Source organism: Neltuma alba, unplaced genomic scaffold, assembly GCF_004799145.2.
Source record: "Neltuma alba isolate B1F8T4 unplaced genomic scaffold, ASM479914v2 tig00004130_pilon, whole genome shotgun sequence".
NCBI lineage: Eukaryota > Viridiplantae > Streptophyta > Magnoliopsida > Fabales > Fabaceae > Neltuma > Neltuma alba.
The window spans coordinates 40,361-66,114 of NW_021633576.1; the positions used below are offsets into that span (position 1 = coordinate 40,361).

Consider the following 25,754-nt stretch of genomic DNA (forward strand, 5'->3'; position numbering starts at 1 on the left):
AACACATTAATTTTTATTTAATCAGTCTGTGGATTATTCCTTTCTTCTTCTTTTTTCCTTTACCTTTTCTTTCAAGTTTCCACATTCCCTGTACCAAAACAATTAGGAAATTTGATATTTAGGATAATCTAAGGCACATAAATAAAAATAACTCATGACATAAATAACTCAGGACATGAAAATTTGAAAATAACAGCTGAAAATAAAGGTTACAGGAAAATGAGTGATTGTTTTGCGTAGACTCTTCCCCAAGAGAAGAAAAATGTGGTTGTGCATGGCCTACCAAATTGAGAATACGTGTCCTTCTTGTCTTCCTTGCAATTACTATCGTTTGTCTTTTTTGGAGAAATACACGGGATTCAAATTATTAATCATATCTCTTCTTGCAAAGTTCCCAGAATCTTCCGAGGCACAAAGAAACCAAATGTCAACTAACTTCCTCTTTTAAGTGTTCCCTCGATCAATCTAAACCAGCTTCACTCTATTATTGCTTCCTATCAAACTCTTTTCACTCTCAATCATCTCGTCCATCTTCTAAAGTAATACCTTTTGAGTTACCAGACAAAACAAGGCATGGAGTTCGTTACCAAGGTGGGGGAAGCACTTCTCTCTGCTTCTGTGCAGATCTTACTCGACCGGATCTCCTCAAGGGAGTTTCGAGATTTCATGAAAAATAGAAAGCTCAATGTCTCTCTCTTGGATGAGCTGAAGATTACTCTGTTGATGCTTGGTGCTGTCCTTAATGATGCAGAGGAGAAACAGATCACCTGCCCTCCAGTTAAGGAATGGCTTGAAGAGTTGAAAGACGCTATCTACGATGCAGAGGATTTGCTAGATGAGATCAACACTGAGTCTCTGAGATGCAAGGTGGAGCAAGATTCACAACATGTGGCTGACAAGGTGCGATCCTTCTTTTCTTCTTCTTTTAGTGAATTTTACTGGGGGCTAAACTCCAAGCTAGAAGCAACATCTCGAAGGCTTGAACACTTTGCCAAACAGAAGGATATCCTTGGTTTGCAAAGTGTTAGCTTCAGAGCGCATAAAACACCCACAACATCAGTGGTAAATGAATCTGTTGTAGTTGGCAGAGAGGATGAGAAGGAGAAACTATTGAAAATGCTTCTGTGTGATGAAGATCCAACGGGTAATGCTATAGGAGTGATCACTATATGGGGTATGGGTGGCCTAGGTAAAACTACCCTTGCTCAACTACTTTATAATGACAACAAGGTGCAAGAGCATTTTGATTTGAAGGCTTGGGCTTATGTTTCAGATGATTTTAGTGTTCTTAAGGTGACCAAGAACCTTGTTGAGTCGATCACTTCAAAAGTCTGCGATGGTAAAAATCTAGACTTTCTTCGTGTTGAGTTGAAAAATAGCGTGAAGAATAAAAAGTTTTTGATTGTGTTAGATGACCTTTGGAATGAAAAATACAGTGATTGGGATGATCTCATAACTCCTTTTCATAGTGGGAAACGGGGAAGCAGAATCATTGTAACAACTCGCCAACCAAGGGTTGCTGAAATCACACATACATTTCCCATACTTAAATTGAACCATCTTTTAGATGATAATTGTTGGTCTTTACTCTCTAAACATGCATTTGCAAATGTAGATCCAAACAAATATCCAGAGCTAGAAGCAATTGGAAGGCAAATTGTGAGAAAATGTGGTGGCCTACCGATTGCTGCCAAAACAATAGGAGGTCTTTTGCGTTCAAAAGTGGATACAAGGGAATGGAATAAAATTCTCAATAGCAATCAGTGGAACATACCAGATGATGATGTTATGCCTGCTTTGCGTTTGAGTTATCTATATCTTCCATCACATTTGAAGAAATGTTTTGCTTATTGCTCAATTTTCCCAAAGGATCTTGTGCTAGAGAAAAAGAAATTGGTCTTGTTATGGATGGCTGAAGGCATTGTGCAACAACAATCTCATGGGGAGAAGACATTTGAGATTGAAGCAGAAAACTATTTCAATGAATTGCTATCTAGGTCATTCTTCCAACAGTATGGTGGTAACCCAAAAAAGTTTGTCATGCATGATCTCATAAATGATTTGGCAAAATTTGTATCCGGCAAGAGCTATGCTCAATTTGAGGAAAATGAAGTCTCAAAATCTATACGACATTTATCATTTTCCTTGAAAAAATATAGTCGCTCTAAAGAATGTGAGAGCTTTTGCCGTACAAATAGTTTGAGAACTCTTTTGTCGCAAAATGAATTCAAAGATTGGTCAGCAACATGTGTTTTGACTAGAAAAGTGCTCCATGATTTGTTGACAAAACTAAAATGTCTAAGAGTATTGTCCTTGCCAAGATATGAAAACATTGTTGAGGTACCAATTTCAATTGGTAATTTGCAGCTTTTGCGGTATCTCAACTTTTCCTACACTTCAATTAGAAGGTTGCCTGATGTAGCCTTTACTCTTTACAATTTGCAAACATTGCTTTTATCAAATTGTGTGTTTTATTGAATTATCAGAAAAGATAGAAAAGCTGATTAATTTACGTCATTTGGACGTTAGCAAAACTGCTTTGAAGGAGATGCCCACACAAGTTACAAAACTACAAAATCTTCAAAGTTTGAGTACCTTTATTGTGGGCAAACAGCCGAATGGATTGCAAATTAAAGAGTTGAAAGGGCTCCCTTGTCTACAAGGTAAACTTTCCATTTTGAATCTACAAAATATTGTTGATTCTAGGGATGCTCTAGAGGCAAACTTGAAGAATAGAGAAAAAATTGAGGAGTTAGTGTTAGAATGGAATTGTGATGTTGAAGATTCACAAACTGTGAAAGATGTACTCGGCATGTTGCAACCTTCAACAAATTTAAAGAGATTGACCATCAAGCATTATGGAGGCACCAGCTTTCCTGTTTGGGTGGGAAATTTGTCATTTATAAATATTACTTTTTTATGTGTGAGGGATTGCAAAAATTGTGTTTTGCTCCCACCATTTGGAGAACTGCCTTCTCTCAATGAGCTCTCGATTGGTGGAATGGGATTATTGCATACAATTGGACGTGAATTCTATTGTAGCAAACTAAAGAGCCCTTCATTTCAGCCATTTCTATCTTTGAAGATTCTCATATTTCAAAATATGCCTATTTGGGAAGAATGGATACAATTTGATTGTGAAGGTGCAAAATTTCCTTTCCCCCAACTCAAAAGTTTGAGTTTGCATGATTGTCCAATGCTGAAGGGAGACATGCCCGACAACCTTCCATCATTGACAAATGTTTCTATATCAAATTGCAAACAATTGGAGGCAAAATCAACAACTTTGCAGTGGATTACATCTATTCAAGAATTAAACATTGAGCGAGGTGAACAGGGGTTATTAAGAGCATTTGATGATTTATCTCTAGACTCTTTGGAATCTCTAACAATTGAGAACTGTGATAGCTTGCAGTCTTTGCCAAGAATGACAATGGGTAACCACTGTCTTCAAATGCTGTCTCTCAAAGATATCCCATCCATCATGTCCTTCCCAATTGATGGTTTGCCCACTTCTTTGCAACGTCTTGAAATTGAAAATTGTGAGAAATTAGAGTTCCTACCTCAGGAGTCTTGGCAAAACTACCCATCACTAGAAGACTTGAGAATTGATAATAGTTGTCCTTCCTTGAAATCTTTTCCATTAGGTTGTTTTCCCAAGCTTAGGAGGCTTCGCATTGACAGATGTCATAATTTGGAGGCCTTTACACATGTTGGGGGGTATGCTCTTCCCTTAGAATCATTTTGGGTCCAAAGCTGTGACAAACTTAGATCAATGTCAGAAGTGCATGTTGATTCCCTTGCCAACCTTCAATGCTTTTGGCTAAGTTCGGTTTCAAAGTTGGAATCATTACCTGAAGGTGGTTTGCCTTCTAACTTGCGATCATTTACTATTGGGGGCTATAATGAACTATCTTCTATACCAATCCAAGACTGGGGGTTTCAACGCCTGACTTCCCTCTCGCTGTTTGCAGTTATGAATAATGGAAATGAAAGCATTCTTCATAATTTACTTAAGAATCAATTACTACCCACTTCTCTTGTGTGTATTGACATCGAGTGTGTCTCCAATCTTAAATTATTAGAAGGAAAAGGGCTTCAACACCTTACTTCTCTTGAAGAGCTCTCCATCTATGGCTGTGAAAACCTTGAATCCTTACCAGAAGATGCGCTACCATCCTCTCTTTTGTTGTTGGCAATCTCGTGCTGTCCAAAATTAGAAGAGAGATATGATTATGAGAGAGGAAAACACTTGTCCAAGATCGCTCATATTCCCACCATACGAATTAATTATGAATACTATGATCCTTGAGATGGTGCATTACTTCAAAAGGTGAGCTCTCAAATTTCACAAGATTTCAACATCATAGTATCTATTAATATATATATATATATATATATTTCCTTTCCTTTTTCTTTTTCACAATCCACATATCATATACTCCCTTCATGATCATCGAATAGATATCGACATGTTATGGGTACATCTTGCCAATGCCCTACACATGCACGCACACAATCGAAAATTTGCTTCTACAATATTTTGTTTGGGAAAAAAAACCGAGTCTTGTAAAACATTCTAGTCAATTTTTCTTTTCCTACAAAGACATGCTGTTTTAGAAAAAAGAAGTAGTGCTGCTATGGTTACTTCTCATATTCGGCCAAATATTATTAATATCTTATCAGATTTTTAATAAATAAAATTGAAAACACATATTTTTCTATTACCATATATGAGCTTATGTTTAATTGCGAATTGATTTCTGTTTTCGTATTGCTTCTTCACATTGCAGATTCTGAAGCTTTGTGGCAGAATTGAAACTCTGAAAGCACCAAAAGATTTTGAAGACCATCAAGGGCAAAGTGCCTTCAAAATGATCCTCTGCTTCGAATTCTCTGTTTTCCTATCATCAAAATGCTATCATCTTTTGTTTTATTTATCTCTGAGAGTCGATTCATCATCAGAAGTTTATGTGAGTATCAACTTTTTTTCGCCCACTTAAAGAATCTCCATTTTGAAATATAATGTAGTTTTGTTAAATTGATGCTTCTCCATTTTTATTATGTTAACTATTTGTTCAGATTTCTTATAATTTTCAAACAAGAATGATAAAAATTTTGCCGACTTCTACTGATATGCCTTTGTCGTTGAGGGTTTTGTGGCATCACCATCTCAAGATTAGTATTTCAAGGTATAGGATTAAGTAGCCTAATTTACTTATTTCAATGTTTTTAATTCAACAAAATCATCATATGAAGCTTCAAACTAGTCAATAGAAAATATTTTTTTTAATTTTTATATTCGCAATTTACTTGGAAAGCACAGAGGTATAATTTGACTAACAGTTTTTTCTTGGATGTTGCTTTTTTCTTTTCCTTTTCTTTTTAGTGACTTGATCTAAAATTCCATAACCAGAATGTCATTGGCTTTCAATAAACAGAGCAGTGACCAGATGTTTCTTGAAGACATCACATCTTAGGTGATGCATTTTGTTAAAACTAATCACCTTTTAATTATTCACAATGCACATATCATATATTCCCTTCGTGATCTGTCCGTGCAAGTCTGATAAGTGAGAGAAAGTATTAGTGACTTCATTTTAAGGCAAGAAATCAACTACCAAGTCACAAAGATTTTGAACCATTCTTTCATGCTCAGGCTCAGTATAATAATTTCATACTAAAAATAAAAAGGAAGTTTGAAAATTTCTTTTCATATTTGCCCAAAAATTATTAATATCTTATCAGATTTTTAATCAATACAATTGATAACATATTTTTTCCATTGCCGTATATGAGCATATGTTTGGTTGCAAATTGACTTCCATTTTGGTGTTACCTCTTCACATTGCAGATTCTTAAGCTTTGTGATGGACTTGAAGCAAAAGTATTGAAACTCTGAAAACAAAAGAAACTCTTTTGTATTTTCAAAGTTTTGCCGGTTCATTCATGAAATATTGAAAAGCCCTGTAAGTATTATTTCTTTCCCATTAAGGATTTCGAAGATTAAGGTTCGAGTGGGTGAATATAAGTTTGATTGAAGTTCTTTCCTTTATTTTTTTCAAGTTGCATATTTCTAAAAGCTTTGTGGGAGAATTGAAACTCTGAAAGCTCTAAAAGCCTTTGAAGACGAACAAGGCGAAACGATTTCAAATTGATCCTCTGCTTCAGATTCTCTCTTTCCTAGCATCAAAATGCTATCAATCGACCATCTTTTGTTTTATTCATCATTGGGGGTTGATTCATGAGAAGCTCATCTGAGTATCAACTTTTTCCCCCCTTGAAATGAACAATCTACTAATTTCAAAGTTTTTAATTTAATATAATCATCATATGAAGCTTCAAATGAACAGAAATATCTTATTTTTATATTCATAATTTACTTTTAAAGCAGAAAGCTAAAATTTGACTTAACAGTTTTTTTTCTTGGATATTGCTTTTTTCCCCGCCCCTTCTTTTTAGTGATTTGATCTAAATTTCATAAGCAGAATGTTATTGGCTTTCAATAAGCAGAGAAATGGCCAAATGTTTCTTGAAGATGTGACATATTAGGTAAGGCATTTTGTTAGAACTAAGTACTTTTTAATTATTGTGATTGAAAGCGTTCATGTGTTTTAATGAGTCATTTGAAAATAGGTTAGGGAACTGGTTGAATTGCTCTGTTTCGGAGAAACGAGTTATGGGAGAAGCAAGGATGACAGGTAAAAAAGCTAATTTCAATACTCACTGTTTACCTCATTTTAAATATAATATCTATAGGAACCACTTGAGCTAATTCAAGAGTTATTTGGTAAAAATTACCAATATGTTACCAGAAAAGAAGCATTACTCTATTGCTCACTTTATATGTTGGATTGAACATTTGATTATTTCTGGTGTTGTGCTTCTTCAGGTCTTAACATTAAGGGCTTTGTGGGTATTATGCAATTAACAATTGTCATGAGGCAGAATTGAATTTCCTCTCAATTGTGAACTACTTTTTGCACATTTTGTATTAGTTTGGGGTGAACTGTGTAAAACTCTGGCTGCCAATTATGAGTAAGCAGTGTAAAAATTATAGAATTGTGATTTGTAAGAATTGTAGGTGAGTTCGTAGCAAAATTTACTAGAATTGTAATCAGAGTTTTATAGTAGGAAAATCTTTTGAGTAGTTTTCAAGAGGACTGGATGTAGGTCAGGGGACCAAACTAGTATAATTCTTGTGGTATTTTTTCTCTCTTCCTTTATCTTTAATTTATCACTAACTATATTTAGTTGCTTGTTTCATCTAACACACAATATGAAACTTCTAGTAGGCAGAAATATTACTTATATAGAACCTATGTTATTTGAAAATAAAATAATTTTTTGGGTAGCTGGTAGATTAGAAATTCATGAAAAAGGAATTTGGTAAAATTATAGCTATTATCAGCTTTATATTATCATATCTTCTATTACCATTGTTGTGAGTTATTATATGCACATTATCTTGAGAGTTCGTGAAAAACTATTTTCCCACATTAAAGAGATTTCTTTCTTAGGATCTTTGAGTTTGAAACTTAATTGGTTAGATTAAAGTTGTACTGAGTAAAGCTATGAAGCATCTTTGGTAGCTAATTCATCTGATTTTATATTGCCTCATTATCTTCCAATCTAGCCAGGCCCATTTCCTTTGGATCTCATTGCAGTATCCAGCTTTTGTCCATCAGCGGTGAACTTTTTGAGGGGAAGAGGCATGTTGGACATATACCCCAATTGATTCCTAATGGAATTCTAAAAAAAAAAATACTTTGAAAAATCAATATGTTAAATATGACTAATTGGGAGTCTGTCAGGACTAGTGTTAAATTCCTATTTATTTTTCATTAAAAACACTCTTAAACTTGTTTAAAATCCTAGTCTTCATCATTACAACTATATTGATATATTATCTGTCCTAATATCTTTTCATCCTCCATTACCATTGAAATTAACGAGACTAGGCACTTTTTCATTAAGTGGTTCAGTTTACTGTTAATAACCGTGCACAGAGAACGTGAAGTTATGTTAAGTGCTTGGAAATTTTGATGTGAAGCTCTGAGAACTTATTAGTTAACTTTTGACGATGTGTTGCCACACATAAAAATGGGAAAAAGAACAGAAAACATAAACTGCTTGAGGATAAGATATACCATCATTTTCTTTTGCTACGTACTGAATGTTAAAACAATAGACTTGGAGCTCACTCTTTCAATTGCATTGTTTTGATAGACCTAATTAACTAATTTAAGTGGATCGAGGATGTTAGTTAAATTCATTAATATGATATGTTTGTTCTAAAATATCTTATGCATCTTTCTTAATTTTCTTCCTCCCTCTGCTACTTGATTATTATTGGATGAATATTAATAGGGTTAATTTGAAATATGTCTTATATATAGGACCAACATTAATAATTTGAAATATGTCTTTTATATAGGACCAATATTAACTCTCTAATTAGTTTTATATTAAGGACCAGAGGAGTATAATAATATAGGGGATTTTACAATAATAATTTTTCAGCTTTCTCATATTCACATACTCCTCCGATCCTTAATATAGGACCCAATTCTTGAGTTGGTTTTGGTCCTAAATATAAGACCCATTTCTCATATTTATCAATTTTCTCTAAATTACCCCTATAGATACTCTCTCAACTATAATTAAGTAGAAGAGGGAGAGGGGGTATTAAGAAAGATGATTATGGTATTTTAGGAAAAATGTGTCACTTTTCTTATAATAAACCAACTTACCTAACTTCCTTAATCTAATCAAATTTGTTAAATGGGTCTTATATTAAGGACCGGAGGAGTATTTGTTATGAGCCTCATATCATACCGATGAAATTGGGTTGTAAGAAAAGGGATATACTACCTAGTCATCAACTTTATCATGTGAAAATCCGTATGCAGAATGCTATCTGTGCATATTCAGAAAGAAGATGAATAAAGGTCGAAGTTCCCAGAAAAATCCTCAGATCAGGAAATGCTTGATATGGTTATGGCTCGATATACTTAGAACATACATTTCACAATTAAGAGATTTAAGACTTATATATTGTGAATTAATAGAATTTCATTATTACTCCAAAGTCTTACGTCTCCTCCCACACACCTCAAAGTGAACTCTTTAAGTTTTGACTTATGTGTGCCATATAAGATATACTCTACATACAAATAAAATTTTTGTTATGTTATATTTTATTAGTAAAATAACGGATAATTAATCAAGGCTGGGGGTGTAATTTACATAATTTTAAAATTTTAAAATAGTTTTATTGTAACAGATTAATCTTTAAAAATGTCAGTTATTATCTACATATATATTCAAATTTCTAGAGGTTATGTGCAATACGACATCACAATTCCTTTTTTTTCATTTTTTTTAAAAATTTTTTGTCACCTTCTAGATAGAATCCAAACTTTTGTTGAAAGGACTGAAGGTAATATTTTTTTAAATAAAAATTGCGATGAAAAAACTTTGTTCTTTCCTCTGTTTTCCTCCATTATTTTCCGGGAAATGCGACCAAAAGATAATTAACAAAGTCAATAAGATAGTATGAACAGACAGCAAGGCTTGACGTTTGATTTTGTGGTCGGTGAGTGAAGTTTTCAAAGCTTAATAAAATACCATTCTAACAAAGGATGAAATAGTATAATCTAATCAACCCTGCAAGAAGATTTTTTTAATTAATATTAATTATTCGACATATAGTTGGCAAAAAAAATAACAGACACGTAAAGTCAAGAAGACACCATCATTTAGCTACAAAATTAATAATTCTTTTCAAATTCACAACGAAACTAGAAGAAATTGTTTTCATCGAATGCAGTCATGTTGTGAGGAATTTATTTTCCTGGAAGGAGATAACCTTACGAGGTTGTTTCCTAGAACATCCCTGGATTTTGGTGAAGCTAGCCTCATCAATGTTCAAATATACTAAGTAAAAGATGAAGGATTGAATTCGAAGATCCACATACAGATATCTTAGATTTTCAAAATTTTGGGGAGTTATTTGTTAATGGCCAGAGTTATAATCTGAGGATGTATTAAGAATTTTGAAAAGTACTCTTTTAGATACATAAATTAATCTCTGCCATGGACATAGTTATAGCATAAAGGGGTGTTTTGATTAGCTTTTCAGAAGTGATTTTGTGGAGTTTGATGTTTGTCCCATACATAATCCCTTTTTCTTCATCATATGCGTCATTATTGAGCATTTGAATAATATATTTTGTTAGGTCTCATATATATGTTTTTAAATAATCAGGATAAAAATGCTTATGTACGTAGAATTCATCGGCTTTTTCCACTAAGCCGGGATTAGATTGACCTTTTTTTTTTTTTAATTACTTACATGATTAGGAAAGAAGTGTGAGGCTTGAACTTTTTGAAAAGTTAACACTTTTAATTAATCAAGTAAACGGAATTTCATTATTACTCAGTAAGTCTTATTTTCTGCTTTCCCGCAGACCTCCAATAGTGACGCATTAATTTCTTTTTTTTTATAACAAAATTTTAGGAAAGGGGTCGGGCTCACCCACGATCCAAGGGCAGGACACCTAACGCGTGACGCATTAATTTCTGAATTATTTGCTGATATATAACCTTCTAAAATGTATGCCACATACAAATAAACTTTTTTTCATGTTATATTTTACTAGTAACATAACAGATATTTGTTTGCAAAAAAACATCAAAGATAATTAATGCTAAGAGGAATATCTGTATAATTTTAGCGTTTTAATTAGATAGATTTATTGTTACGCTTTAAACATTAAAAATATTTTGTGTGTGTGTATTCAAATTTATACAGGAAGTTGCGCGCAATACGATATTATAATTCCTTTTTTCTCTTTTTCCTTGGTTAGTCCACTTTCTAGATAGGATCTAAGTTCAGTTGGAAAAAATGCGATGAAAATACTTTGTTCTTTCCCTCGTTCTCCTTCATTAATTTCCTGGAAAGCATGCCACCAAAAGATATATAATTAATATATAAAATCAATAGTTGTTGAGTCGACTCTTTGAACAACTAGTGGATGGCCAACCATATTAAAAATACACGTCCTTCTTTGATTTCCTTGTATTTGAAAATATGTACATTTTTTTTGTTCTATTTATTAGTAACTTCCAACATGTTTTACACGGACTAAGAAAAACTTTAAATTTTATTAATTTTCAGTTAAAATTCAATAATTTCAACTTTATTCTTATTTAATGTACATTATACCTCATGTAAACAGTACATTACAAGGGTAAAATTGTACATTCATATAATTTTTTTTCCATACCCTATAAATAGGACAAAAAGATGTTTTCTCTTTCCACCCTATAAATTATACCAGAAGAGTATATTATAATTTGATGTGATTTAACACCATAGACGTTGCATAGTTCTTTTAATTAGAGAGGTAGGCTTACACTAACAGCTTGAAATTAGGAGTGGAATTCAACCGGCAACCTCCGAAATATAAGTGAGTTTTCATGCCGTTAAATTATAAAACAAAAATGACCCACTATTTAATTACACTATCCGGCTTTTTTGATGGAAAGAGGGCACACGCTTCATCAAGCGTCTACATCATCATGCAGACTATTCTGTAGAAAATCAGGAGGAGAACTAAAACAGACGAATCGTTCAGCGACCTCCAAGGCTCTCTTCGCAAGGCAATTCGCGGCATGGTTAACTTTTTGGCTACACCACTCAACACTAGCTTCCCAGTTCTTCTCCAACCAATCACGAATACTCGTAAGGAGATTGTTTTCAGGGTGGTCCTCACTCTAACCATTCATAATAGATTCAACCACTTCCAAACTATCGGTTTCCACTACCACCTTCTTCCATTGCATTTCCCAAGCTCGACGCAAGCCTATCATAATAGCCCAAACCTCAGCTTGAAAGCTGCTGCCTCTACCGATGTTGAAAAGAAAACCAGACAAAACCTCTCCATTATGGTCTAGAGCTAGACCACCACAAGCCGAAATATTTGTAAGAGTAATAACTCATTATTTTGAATATCTTGCAAGATATATTTTGAGTGATTTTTGGAGAGTTATCAATAGGATTTTGGATGATTTACAAGAGATTTGAAAAGAAATTAATTGTAAGCATTGTTTGGGGAATTTTATCATAAATATCTTAGTTTCAAATAAATAAAAATAATTAATTTTAGGCTTAAGAGTCAGTTGATTCCATCTTATCTTATTTCAATTTCTTATAAGTTAATCTCTTTTTCTTAATTATTTTATTTTTCAGCTTTTCTCTTTTATTTGTTTTATTTTATTTTCTCTCTTCTATCAGCTTTCACGCGCTGCACAAGAGGTTCATGAGGAAGAGATCAACGCACCGTTTGGAGAAATAAAGATTGGAATTTGACTATGGGAATTGAAAGAGGGACGACGGCGTTTCTGAGAAAGGCAGGACGCAGCGTTTTGGGGATACCATCGTGGAGACCTAAGGACTGTAGCTGATCGTCTTGGAGGCAGCCGAACTGGGGGGGAAGGAGGTGGACACTATTCAGGGAGCGAGAATGAGTGGAGGCAGAAAGGACGAGTTCTGGGAACAGAGACTGCGTTTGGGGGACTGCTCTGGAGCATCTTCTTCTCTGCCTTTGGTTCGCTTGGTTCAGGAGGCTGAGAGAGGCGGACACTAGAGGTTGAGTTTTGGGGGCTCTGGTCTATGGGATCAGCAGAGGAGATCAAGGACGAGAGGAGGTTGCTGACGCCGGTTATGGATGAGAGGGATGATCGTTTAGTGTTCATTCTCTTGTTCTTTGGACCAGTGGACGAGTTCAGCGGACTAAGCAGCGGATGCGGAGCTATCATCTTCTTCTTGATCTGAGTGACCAGTTTGAACCAAAGAAGCAGCGAAAACTTAGGATCTCTCTTTGAATGTCGAAAGGCCAAAGAAGATTTATTGTTGACTTATTCTCCGGTTTCAATTAGTTGCCAGTATTTATTTTCCCTCTTTCCTTTGATTTCTATCATGATTTTGAATCTGGAATTATTACTGCCGAGATGATTATATTTAAAATCATGTGTAGTTAATTTTCTTTTTACAGCCTAGAGGAACTATTATGAACTTGTTAGTGAATTGAGCTTTGTTTTCACTGGATTAAAGATGCCTAGTGTTAAATTTTGGTTACTTAATTTTGTTCTTTATTGTCCATTTGATGATTGGCCACTATTGAGTATGAATTTAAGAATTAAAATTTTCCTTGACAAAGGGAATTTTAAGTAAGCTGTTAGATTAAGTAATATGGGTTTAGATGATAATCTAATTTGTAATTAGGATAAAAATACACCTAATTGCCCTATATAATTGTTGATGAGTGAGATCGAATTGTTTAGCCTCTTAAATAATTGTGTAAGAGATTATTTAATTAATTTAAGAGAGGGTTATAAGTGGACTGACAAGTATTTATAGCTAATTATACTTTAGATTAACAAAATTAACATTAAAAGCTACTCAATTTAGTGAAACAAGGTGTAAGAAGCTAGCAAGGCATTGGTAACTCTAGGTTGACCTTATAACATTTGTTTAAATTAATTTGATAAAGCTTTGTTTTGTTTATTTTAATTTCTTTTCACTCAATTTCATGAAATTTTGATTTACTCAACTTAAACGAAGAGAAGATTTTTATTCCCTAATCACTGTTAGCTCAAGTTCTCTGTGTAATCAACCTTGATTTGTCACTATCTATTTTTGTGATCTGTACACTTGCGATGCGTCTTAATATTTGGTAGCATCAAAGAAGATCATAGGAACCATCGACATTGATCTTAACATACCCCACAAACGGAGGTTTCCATGTAAAAGGATGGTGCACCCCTCCTTGAGAACCACATACCCTAAAGTCTGACCATGACACCATAGCACAGACATGACCAATAAGTTGACTAGAACCTTGTGCTTTATCAATTATCATTAAAAAGCCCATCATTTCTATTCAGCGACAGCCTTCTACTCATGATTCCAACCATAAGCACCACATAGCGCCCCTGACATTACTTTTTTGGTTTATGTTCCAATCAATCCACGCTTTAGCATCAGAAAAAGAGAAGAATTTCTCACAAAGCTGCAAAGGCACTATTCTCGTCTAGCAATCTGTCTCTCTCTTGCAGTCTCTTAAGAGGTGGAGAATGTCTTCTCTTTTATCAGAACAGAAAACACATCTATCATCTTGTTGCAAACCTCTTCGTGCACATAAACTATTAGTGAGAAGCAGGCCACGAGCACACAGCCAAAGAAAAGTTTTGCAACACTGTGGTATAGGGAGTTTCCAAAGTCCCCGTCAACCCAGACGAAAATTTGCAGATGTGTGATTACACATCAAAGAGTAGGCTAAATTAATAGGGAAATCGCTCTGAGTCACTACAATGGTTAATTAATGTTTTCGATCTTGATATGAGTGAACTAACGCATATAATACATGAATGTATAACGTATATGTTTAGTATTATATATGCTACTGTTTCTCCCTTAAAAATTCTTGAGCTTCTTATTAAACTGGCCTAGTGGCGTGTTGTATAATGTACAAACACCCCAATTGGTTCCTAATAAAATATTAAAAAAAAAAACCTTGAGAAATAAGTTTGTATGCAGAATGCTATTGGTATATATTCATAGAGACGATTAAAGGTAAAAGTTCCCAGAAAAATCCTCAGATCAGGGAATGCTTGAAATGGTTATGGCTCGATGAGTTCAGTTTTCTGTGCTATGTAGTTAGAACATACATTTTATAATTAAGAGAATAAGACTTATATATTGTGAATTAAGAGAGTTTCATTTTCACTCGAAAGTCTTACTTTCCTCCCACTCAACTCAAAGTGAACTCTTCAAGTTTTGTGCTGGATATAGGTTTTGTCCTTGATAAAATTAATGGCTGTTGGATAGAAATTAAATATGAAGACAATGAGGTCTTAAAAAAGAAAATTCTCAAAAATTCTCAATAACAATATAATGATAAGTTTTAGAATAGAAAATGTGCAATTTTTGAAACTTGTTTTATAACGATTTTTCTTCTTTAAGATCTTATTGTAATTCTACCAATTAAATAACTAAGTGAAATAAGACGTATGCATCATGATTCTTGTCCCGCACAGAATCCTTTTTTCTTCATCATATGCATCATGATTATTTGAATAATATATTTTCTTAGGTTTGATATGATAATTTTTTTAAAAAAACATAACAAGGACAAGAAAAAGCTGAGGGGAGAGGTAGAATTGGTCGGCTTTTTCCACTGAGCAAGGGATTTCATTAACAATTTTTTTTTTTTTTTACTATATCATGTTCCTAATCAATTGATAAAAAGACTTGATTCATGTTGGACTAAAATTACGAAAATGGTGATTATTCACTTAGAACATAAATAGAAAGATAAAATAAATTAAGAATAAATTAAAATTTTTTGTTGGTATATATAAATTAGGTAATTTCATCTTATAAAAAGAAATGAGAAAAGTACTCGCTTCCTTAGATTAATTTAAGGGAAATTTTTGCTTCAATTTTTACGTCGTTTTTTTTGTTTATTTTCATTTTTTGATTCCCAGCAAATCTAAATTTTTTTTAATTTTAATAAATATTTAAATTTTGTAATATTCAAGATAATATTTATATCCTTTTAATTGATTTGATTTCTCCGGTAAAAAAAAATTATTGCATTTCATTTATAATTTTAAGAATAAATTTGAAAATATGTAATAAAAATTGTAAAGTAAAACGGTGTTAGTATATGTGGAGAATATTATTATTATTAAGTGGTGAGTTCATAGAAGAGAAAATGCTAGGGAAAACGTTAAAGGTCAAGAAAACCCTTGTTAGTTGGGAATTATTAGAATAAAAAAAATGAAATGAAGCCACAATAATAACTCAGCATCACCTGCAAAATATTAAAGAAAAACACCCAACAAATATAATTATTAAAAAGTCTCAGTAATAACAAAATAGTTTGTAATAGTAAGTTCTATGGCAGTAAATGACAACTACTCACTTATTATTAGAATTCTACTAGTAATTATTTTTTCCTTCGAATCTTATTGTAATTCTCTCTTTTAAGAAATATTACCTTTGATCCTAAATATAAAAGTTAATTAGAAATTCAACTTGGTCTTAAATATAAGACTTTGATCTACTTTGTCTTCCATATTTATTCTTTTTTTTTTTTACAAAATAGTCCATATTAATAGATTAAATTATTGATTTATGCCTTACTAATGATTATCCTCCCAAATTCCTTCATAATGACCATCCCTAATAATATATTTGTTATCTACCAAATCTAATTCAGCTGTTTTAGGTCAAATAGCTATGAAAGGTGGGTTCGTCGAGGTTGAACTCTGAGCCATCATCGTCTCCACCAACTGCTTGCCTCTTAACTTGGAGCATGATATACAATTTTTTTTTTTGTTAGATCAGTGATATAAAATAGTTGTTTCGCCTAATATGCTAAAATAAATGACTCATCTCTATATCCAACTCTCTCAAGATCAACCGAAACAAATCCAAATTCTTTATCTACTTACATAATATTACTATTGACCCACTTGTGTTTGAAGATGGAAACTTTAAACTTAGTACAATTAACCTCTCATATCTTTTCTATTACTCCATAATAGGATACAATGTCAATGTTGGGTTTTTATCTTTTGAACTGGCAAAATATATAGCTTTGACTACTACCACACAACTTAAAAAAAAGGCCCATTTTTGTCTATTCTGAAGGCCCCTTTTTTGTCTATTTACACAGGGATGTGGACAAAGGAACGGACAAATATGTTCCTTACATATTCATCTGTTTGTAACAGTAGAATATCTAACTTCTACAAGTAAGAAATGTTAAAGAATGGCAATCCTTCTAAGACAATACAAAGACTAGTTGCAAGGCCTTATTTTGAAGTTGTAAAATGACTTGCTATACTCATTAACTAATTGCATATCGTTCTTTCTTGGGTTGAGATTGAAGAGAATGGCGGCTGAAAGAAGAAGGAAGAAAAACTAGAAGCAGGTGAGTAGAAATGAAAATGGTTAGAGACGATCTATGACAGCAAGCACTTCGTAAGCACATCATGGCTGTTTTAGCCCTAATAAGAGAGGGAGTGATCATTTTTGGAACACAAACCAGAAAAGCATAACAACAACAAAGTAGATTTGATGAAAGGGAAAAATGAGTACTACAGCTAGCGACGCCACCAAAGAAGAACCAGAGGGAGCGATGTCAAGAAGAGAAAGAGATGATTGAGTGAGGGAAGGATAGAGGCTGTCACTACTAGGGCTTCTTCAATCCTGTAGCATGCAATTACTAGAGATGAGCGTCGAGAAATAGTAAACTAAAAGCCAAAAATGAAATGAAGGCTAAAACCTAGAAGGACATTGTCTAATAAGGTTGGAGAGGAAACAATTAAAAAAAAAAATTACGCGAGTTAGACCACTAAGTGTTTTGATCACTTGGTCTTGAACGTGATTAAGCCCGACCAATCAATCTGGTAAGTTTATGCTATCGGGCTTATTTTCCTAGACTAGGTTGGACCATGTCTCCTGGAGTTGGATCAGGGTTACCTAGACTTTTGCCCAGCCATACCACAGCATGACAAACTCCCTACGCTTAGGAAAAAAATTAGGCGGCGCTAGTTCATTTTATTAAATTATCATCAGGAGTTGTATCTAACGAAAATGGCACAGGTTGATGAATTAAAGTTGGAATATCTGTTGGAAGAGGTGCCTAACAGCGCCTTAAGCCAAAAAAAAAAAAAATTACAGCTTGTGGTATAAATTACACCCTTAATCTGCAACTTGTAGATTGGGGGATGTCTTTAAACTTTATTGATATTTGATGTTGATCAAACAAACCGATAATGAGTGGTTTAATGATCCAAAAAGAGTATGCATAAAAATACATAACTTTTTTATAATTAATAATTTGGTGTATTTAATTAAATGTTACGTTGCAATACTATATTTATTATCATTTTTTCATTATCAAATAAATTATTCTTTTTTCACCATACCTGAAAATATTATTAGTGTTTGAAAAGATGGTAAAGGATAGAGTGGAATGAAGTGAAATGGCATTTGAAAAAAATTGGGTCATTGAAAATTTTACCTAGCATTCAATAGGTCCAAGGGTTTAAGATTTTTCTCCCTAATAAGGCCAAAAAATATATAAGGACAAAAATGTTTTTACAACACAAAATTTAAGTGAGTTGTACCCTAATTAAGGGCTCATCAGAGCCAGGACATGTCTCTAAGTTCAAAGAGTACTTATAGAGATACTTATAGATCACCTATTAATAAAGTCCTCACATCAGCAGTAGGATTCGAACTCACAACATTGTAGGTTATCAGCCGACTCCTTACTAACTAGATCAATTCTTGTTGGTAAGAAGAAAATTATTTGATCCAAAATCATGTGCCTTCAAAGGTGGAACCCTTTCGGGGCCCATTTCTCTTAGACTCTTTAAATAGATTAGAAATATATTTTTCCTTTTAAATATGTTCTTATAATAAATGGGGAAAAAAGGTGAAAGACAATATGTAAAAAAAAAAAAAAGTGATAAGAGAGAGTATGGCATAGGAGAGAAAATAAATAATAAAGAATAGAATCAAAAAAATGCATTAAATGTTAAGACGAACCGAAATTGAAGCTTATAAATGAACCATACTCTTCCTCATATTTGAAACTTATAAATAGAACCCGAGAGTATTTAACAATCATGGTACCAAGGAACATGTGCCCTCCGAGGTGTAGCCACCACCTTCTATGTTTTCTTTATTATCTCAGGATGCGACTAGCTAGTGCTACTCTGCAAATACACAAAAGAATTGTTCCGGAACTGAGCCCCTTTCTATTTTCAGGATAAGCTTAAAAAAAATTCTATCAGATCACTATAACATCAGCTACATTAAATGATAGTGAATGTTGGGCTCTAAAGGAAAAACAAGAGCATAAAGTTATGGTATCAGAAATAAGGATATTGAAATGAATGTATAATCATGCAAGAAATGATAAGATTCAAAATAAAAATATTAGAGCAAGAGTACATGGTGGTTTTATCATGTGCAGAGAAACCATTGGAGGCACCACTAATGAGGGTAAATTAGACAACTTGAAGTCCTTTAACAAAAGACAAAGAAGACTGAGGAAAAAATTCATTGAAGTCATTATCTGATTTAGTTGTTAATGAAACCTTTTGGTTAACTATCTATCTAAAGGCTTAGTTGTTAATAGAGTATAATGGTGTCATGTGATCCATTTAGCCAACCATATCTAGTGGGATAAGGCTTGTTATTATTGTTGTTGTAGTCTAGTTCATGTAGCTTTTTTTTTCCCCCATCTATCTTTATCTTTCCGGTATTTAGACTTCTCTGTTGTTACGGTCATTTTAAAGTCTTAGTGAAAAATTATATTCAGGTAAAAAAAAATGAAAACTATAGATTTTGTTTTTTGAAATAGTGAAAAGCTTTTTCCCGCTATTATATTTGCAATACCATTAAGCCATCCGCCTCGCCTTGAATTTGTCTGAATAATGTGAATAGATGGAAAATAATCCAGTTATGTCCCTTTAAATTTTCAACAAACCAGTGCTCTACAGAAGCATTAAAAAAAATATAAATTAAAACACTCTTATAATTGATTTGACTGAATTTTTTTATATTTACTTTGTAAGGAGAACGACACAAAAAAATCATGAAAGGAAATCAACTATTATCAAGAACAACGAATTTTTAACATTACTGAGAAAGACCAAAGCTTTAAGAAAACCAAAGTTTAATTTTAACTTTTAAGGCCTCCGAAATTTTTCCTAGTTAATATTCTCGCATTCAACAATACCACGAAAAGATGCTTTTGGAAAAAAATGACTGGTTGGTTGGGTAGTGTCTTTCATGAAAGAACAAACAAGTTATTGAGAATGGCCTACCATTTTGGAAAATGCATGTCCTTCTTATCTTCCTTATTTATGATCTTCTGTCTTTTTGACTGTCTGGTCTTTGTTGTTCCCCGCTCCAAAACAATTCTGGAGTTCCAACCAAACATCTCCACGTCAGCATTATGACTTGATATTTTATTTACAAATGCATTAAAATATATCATATTTTTGGATGAAAAAATGGGAGAAAAAGAGTACTTGGAGGGAAAACTCCCAAAAATAATTTTTCTTTTTATTATTTTTTAAAATTTTCCCACTTAGTATAATTTTCTCTATGTTTTTCTTTCCATCCAAACTAAGAATAATGACCAATAGTTGATATAGGAACTAGAGAATTAATTTGTACAGATTAAAAAAAATATTTAAATTAGTTATTTATGAAAAATGTATGGTGATTTTCTTAAAATGCCCTTTTAAATTATTTGTTTCACCACTACACCAATAAAACTCCCTTGACATATAATCAATATTTTTTTTTTTGGCCTGCTGACATATATATAATCAATATCGCAGGTATAAAAATTACAACTCTTCATGTAATAGCCTTTTTGTTCAAATAATTATCCCTCCTCCTCGATATGCTCCCAGAATATTACAAGAGAGAATCAGTCAAAGCCAATGAACTTACAATTCAAGTGTTCTCACAGTCAACGCAAACCAATCTTTTAGCTCCATTATTGCTATGCTCATCAGACTCATCTTCTCCCCCTCAAATTATCTCACACCTCATTATCTTTGAGTTCTTCCCCCCGAAAAGCATGGACGCCGCAGTGGTGGGAGCAGTGCTTTCTCCGACCATCCAAACCATACTAGACTGTATAACCTCAAGTAAGTTCCGAGAATTTGTTAAGGACAGAGAGCTAAATGTTCGACTCTTGGATGACCTGAAGATAACTCTCATTATGCTTGATGCTATTCTCATTGATGCTGACGAGAAGCAGATCACTAGTCCTGCAGTGAAAAGATGGCTTGAAGAGTTGAAAGATGCCATTTATGATGCAGAAGATTTGTTGGATGAAATCAACACTGACTCTCTCAGATACCAGGTGGAACAAGATTCTCAGGAAGTTTCTGATAAGTTGATCTCCTTCTTTTCTCCTTCTGTTGGCGGAATGTACTGGAAAATGAACCAGAAGCTTAAAGAAATACACCAAAGGCTTAACCTCTTTGCTGAACAAAAAGATATCCTTCATTTGCAGAGTGTTAGCCGGAGGGCACATAAAAAGACTACAACTTCACTAGTAAATGAGTCTGTTGTAGTTGGCAGAGAGGATGATAAGGAGAAACTGTTGAACATGCTTGGGTGTGATGAAAACGAAGAGGGTAATAATATAGGAGTGATCGCCATCTGGGGCATCGGTGGGGTTGGTAAAACAACCCTTGCTCAACTGCTTTATAATGATGAGAAAGTGCAGCAATATTTTGATTTGAAGGCTTGGACATGTGTTTCCGAAGATTTCAATGTTTTTGAGGTGACCAAGAATATTTTAGAATCTGTCAGCTCAAAAGCTCATAATAGCAAAAATCTAGAAATTCTTCAAGTTGAACTGAGAAATAGCTTGAGGGGCAAAAAATTTTTGATTGTAATGGATGATCTGTGGAATGATAGATATAGTGATTGGGATGATCTGGTTGCTCCTTTCCGCAATGGAAAAAGGGGGAGTAAGATCATCATAACAACTCGCCAACAAAGAGTTGCTGAAATTACACATACATTTCCTGCGTATAAGTTGTCAACTCTCTCTAATGAAAATTGTTGGTGTTTACTAGCCAAGCATACACTTAAAAAGGAAGATCTTAACAAGCATCCAGAGCTAGAAGCAATCGGAAGGAAAATTGCAAGAAAATGTTGTGGGCTACCGATTGCTGCCAGATCAATTGGAGGTCTTTTGCGTTCAAAAGTGGATGAAAAGGAATGGTATAGAATTCTAAATAGTAATATGTGGGACTTGCCAAGAGATGATGTTCTACCTGCTTTGTATCTGAGTTATGTTTATCTTCCACCACATTTAAAGAGATGTTTTGCTTATTGCTCCATATTCCCAAAAGATCACGCATTGGATAGGAAGCAATTGGTCTTGTTATGGATGGCTGAAGGTTTTGTACAACAATACTCCGAACTGGAGATCGAATCAGATAACTGCTTTAATGAATTACTATCTAGATCATTCATTCATCAGCATGAAGATCATCCAGAAAAGTTTATCATGCATGATCTCATCATCGATTTAGCCAAGCTTGTGTCTGGCAACATTTGTATTTGGTTCGAAGGTGATGAAATCCCAACAACTACTGCTCGCCATGTATCATATCCCAAACAAGGATACGATGGCTCTGAAATGTTCAAGAGTTTTTATCACCTAAGTTCTTTGAGGACTTTCCTGCCGCAACAAACTTGGCCATTTATAGAATCATGTGTCTTGAGCAAAAAGGTCTCACATGATTTGCTGCCAAAACTGACACGTCTAAGGGTATTGTCTTTGTCCATGTATTCCAATATCACCGAGTTGCCTGATTCAATTGGCAATTTGAAACATCTGTGGTATCTTGATCTATCCTATACTAAAATCACAAGGTTGCCTGATGCCACCTTTAAACTTTGTAATTTGCAGACTTTGCTTTTATCATACTGTAAGTCTTTCAGTGAATTGCCTAAGAGTATAGAAAAGCTTGTCAACCTACGTCACCTGGATATCACCGGCACTGCTTTGAAGGAGATGCCAACACAGATTACCAAACTACAAAATCTTCATAGTTTGAGTACTTTTGTGGTGAGCAAACAATCGGATGGATTGAGAATCAAGGAGTTAAGAAAGCTACCTCATCTAGAAGGCAAGCTTTCAATTTTGAAGTTACAAAATGTTGTTGATCCCATGGATGCTTTCGAGGCAAAGTTGAAGAGAAGAGAGAAAATTGAGGAGTTAGTGTTGGAGTGGGATAGTGATGATTCTCAAGACTCACCAACAGTGAAAAATATACTTAACATGTTTCATCCTTCAGCAAAGTTACAGAGATTGACCATCAACCGTTATGGTGGTACTAGCTTTCCAAATTGGGTGGGAGATTCTTCATTTACCAATATCACCTTTTTATGCGTGAGCAATTGCAAAGGTTGTTTATCCCTTCCACCTTTTGGGCAATTACCTTCTCTTAAAGAGCTTTCAATTCAAGGAATGGCTTCTGTAAAGATAGTTGGGCATGAGTTCTATTGCAATCAAGCAGGCTCCTCTTCATTTCATCCATTTCCGTCCTTGGAAATTCTAAAATTTGAAGATATGCCGGCTTGGGAGCAATGGAGGACACCATTTAAAGGTGAGGGTATCGAATTTCCCTTTCCCAGTCTCAAACATTTGTACTTGTATAATTGTCCTCAGTTGAAGGGAGACATGCCCGACAATCTTCCATCACTGAGAAAGGTCGATATACTAAACTGCAGTCATTTGGAAGCCAAATCATCAGCATTGAAATGGATTGCTTGCATTCAAAAATTAAACATTAACCAAGGGGAAAAGGACTTGCTGAGGGCCATTGAAAATTTTTCTCTAGACTCATTGAAACGCCTGAGAATTACTGATTGTTCCAGCTTGCAGTCTTTGTCTAGAATGATATCGGCATGTCACTGCCTTCAAAAATTGTATCTCAAAAGCATCCCATCTTTAGAGTCCTTGCCAATTCATGGTTTGCCCACTTCATTGCAGCGACTTAGAATTGAAGATTGCAGTAAATTAGAATTCCCACCTCAGGAATCTTGGCAAAACTACACCAGAATTGAATTTTTGCTCATTAAAAATAGTTGCGATTCATTGACATTCTTTCCATTAGGTAGTTTCCCCAAGCTTAAAATTCTGGTGGTTGAAGGTTGTCATAATCTGGAAACATTTACACAAGTTGACGGGTCTTCCCCTACCTTAGAATCCCTTGTTCTGTCTGATTGTAAGCAATTCAGATCAATGTCACAAGTACAAAGTGAATCCCTCACTACCCTTAAGTACTTTTCTCTTTCTCAGCTTCCGAATTTGGAATCACTGCCTGAATGTGGTTTGCCTTCTACCTTGCGATCATTTGTTATAGTTGACTGTGAGCGACTATCTTCCGTCCCTCTTAAAAAATGGGGTTTCCAAGAGTTGACATATCTCTCAGGACTTCAGGTCAAAGGTGATGGAAGTGAAAAGACTCTCTGTAACTTACTGAAGTATCAATTATTACCCACTTCTCTCGTGAGAATCGACATCTGTGATTTCTCTAATCTTAAGTTTTTATATGGAAAAGGGCTTCGACACCTTACTTGTTTAGAAGAGCTCTATATCTCTGAGTGTCCAGAGCTTGAATTCTTGCCAGAAGATGAGCTGCCATCCTCTCTTTTGGAGCTCAATATCTTAGGCTGTCCTAAATTACGTAAAAGATATGACCATCAAAAAGGACAACACTTCTCCGAGATTGCTCATATTCCTACCTTACAAATAGATGGCATATATTATGATCCTTGGGAAGCGTCACAAGGTGAGCTCTCTAAGATTTCGATGCAATTAAAAATGTTGACATGAGTTGACTTTAAAGATTGGCAAGATTATTCATGAGCATGCATTCTTTCAATATTATTTGGCTCAGTATAATGCACTCCTTCCTGTCTTTGTTATAAGATCTAAATTTTTGAATTAGTCTAGCCTTTTTGATGAGATCTAGTTTGAGATTGCCTGATTATTAGATGCATTTTGCCAAATTTACCCCTGGTAATTGTATTATTATTTTTTTGTACATTCTCTTTCACTGTTTTCTCACTATTTCTCTTCCTCTACAAAGGACTGGAGGTAGCATTAGATTTGTATGCGATGAAGTGTGACATGAAACCATATATACTTAGCTTTAACATTTAGGCGTCCTTTATAGTGATTGGTATCTAGTATGTTCTGCTTTCTTATATTTGTAATGTGATGAGAGTTTTATATGTATACACACACATATTCTGATTTTATATAATCATTATGTTAACCGTGATGGAACCTAAAGCTTGACTTTATAATTTTTTGTCTTTTCTTGGACATTTCTTTTTAATGAGCAACTTGTTCGAAACTTTGATGAACAGAACGTACTCGGCTTTCAAGGGGAGAAGGTGAGGGAATCAATAAAACTCGGGAGCTTCCAAATAAAAGAGCTCTATTGGAAGCAAAAAGCGTGTAAGAAGCTAATACAGTTGTTCATGCCAAGCAGTAGTTTGTATTACATGGTGTTTTATGTTTAGTTTTGTAAAATTATATCTACAGGTATTTAAATCGTTATCTTATTCTTTTCTCTGACGATAACAGGTTGAGAAAAATGAAAGGCGATAAGGATGATTTGCTGCTATTTTGGTAGAGATTAAAGGTTGGTAAGATAACTAATAATCATTCCTCATAGTGTTGTAATTTTGAGTTGATTGTTTATTTAATTATTGAGCGCCCCGCTATCTCCCTCTCAATATAAAAATTTGATTTTTCATCAGTGTTTTGTTTTATACAGGAAGTTCAAGGGGGAAAAAACTTTAAACGGTGATTGGTTGAGAGTCTTATAATTGATTTTAATAAAAAAATCAGAGCTCTGTTCTTTCTTCTTTTACATTTTTTTACGAAATGTTTTTTGCAATTTCAAAGAATTTTTTTTACATACCCTTGACTTGAGAAAGTAAAACGTGCCCTCTTTTTTAGTTACAATATTGAATCAGCTTCATGCCAATGTATATCTTTAAAGCTTCACATTCCCAGTATATATAAGATTCTATTTGGAACCCCAACCTCTATGCATTGGGGTCTCATCTTTCTATATTCATGCATTATTTACAAAGCACAATA

At 34.0% G+C, this 25,754-nt stretch overlaps 3 protein-coding genes and 1 long non-coding RNA gene across 4 annotated transcripts; all 4 read left to right on the top strand.

Annotated features, from left to right (window-relative positions):
* The first annotated feature begins 573 nt into the window (after nt 1-573).
* LOC114743782 (putative disease resistance RPP13-like protein 1) lies at nt 574-2,778 on the top strand. Its single transcript, XM_028931996.1, has one exon. The coding sequence runs from the start codon at nt 574-576 to the stop codon at nt 2,476-2,478; it is 1,905 nt and encodes a 634-aa protein (XP_028787829.1). The 3' UTR covers nt 2,479-2,778.
* Nucleotides 2,549-4,312, top strand: LOC114743783 (putative disease resistance protein At3g14460). Its single transcript, XM_028931997.1, has one exon. The coding sequence runs from the start codon at nt 2,549-2,551 to the stop codon at nt 4,310-4,312; it is 1,764 nt and encodes a 587-aa protein (XP_028787830.1).
* A 2,110-nt stretch (nt 4,313-6,422) lies between these two features.
* On the top strand, nt 6,423-7,173 carry LOC114743779 (uncharacterized). The gene is made up of 3 exons (XR_003740026.1): nt 6,423-6,552; nt 6,637-6,701; nt 6,893-7,173. It is a non-coding gene; the product is annotated as an uncharacterized LOC114743779 (long non-coding RNA).
* Nucleotides 7,174-20,683: 13,510 nt separating this feature from the next.
* On the top strand, nt 20,684-25,294 carry LOC114743777 (putative disease resistance protein At3g14460). The gene is made up of 3 exons (XM_028931993.1): nt 20,684-24,429; nt 25,013-25,103; nt 25,233-25,294. Exons 1-3 carry the CDS (start codon nt 20,688-20,690, stop codon nt 25,279-25,281), a joined length of 3,882 nt encoding a protein of 1,293 aa, XP_028787826.1. The 5' UTR covers nt 20,684-20,687; the 3' UTR covers nt 25,282-25,294.
* The last annotated feature ends 460 nt before the right edge of the window (nt 25,295-25,754 follow it).

Excerpts from the sequence above, each read along its gene's own strand:
- LOC114743782 (XM_028931996.1), top strand. The coding sequence starts at position 574 with ATGGAGTTCGTTACCAAGGTGGGGGAAGCACTTCTCTCTGCTTCTGTG.
- LOC114743783 (XM_028931997.1), top strand. The coding sequence starts at position 2,549 with ATGCCCACACAAGTTACAAAACTACAAAATCTTCAAAGTTTGAGTACC.
- LOC114743777 (XM_028931993.1), top strand. The coding sequence starts at position 20,688 with ATGGACGCCGCAGTGGTGGGAGCAGTGCTTTCTCCGACCATCCAAACC. Across the intron at positions 24,430-25,012 it reads TCCTTGGGAAGCGTCACAAG|AACGTACTCGGCTTTCAAGG; the intron begins GTGAGCTCTCTA and ends TTTGATGAACAG. Across the intron at positions 25,104-25,232 it reads CTATTGGAAGCAAAAAGCGT|GTTGAGAAAAATGAAAGGCG; the intron begins GTAAGAAGCTAA and ends TGACGATAACAG.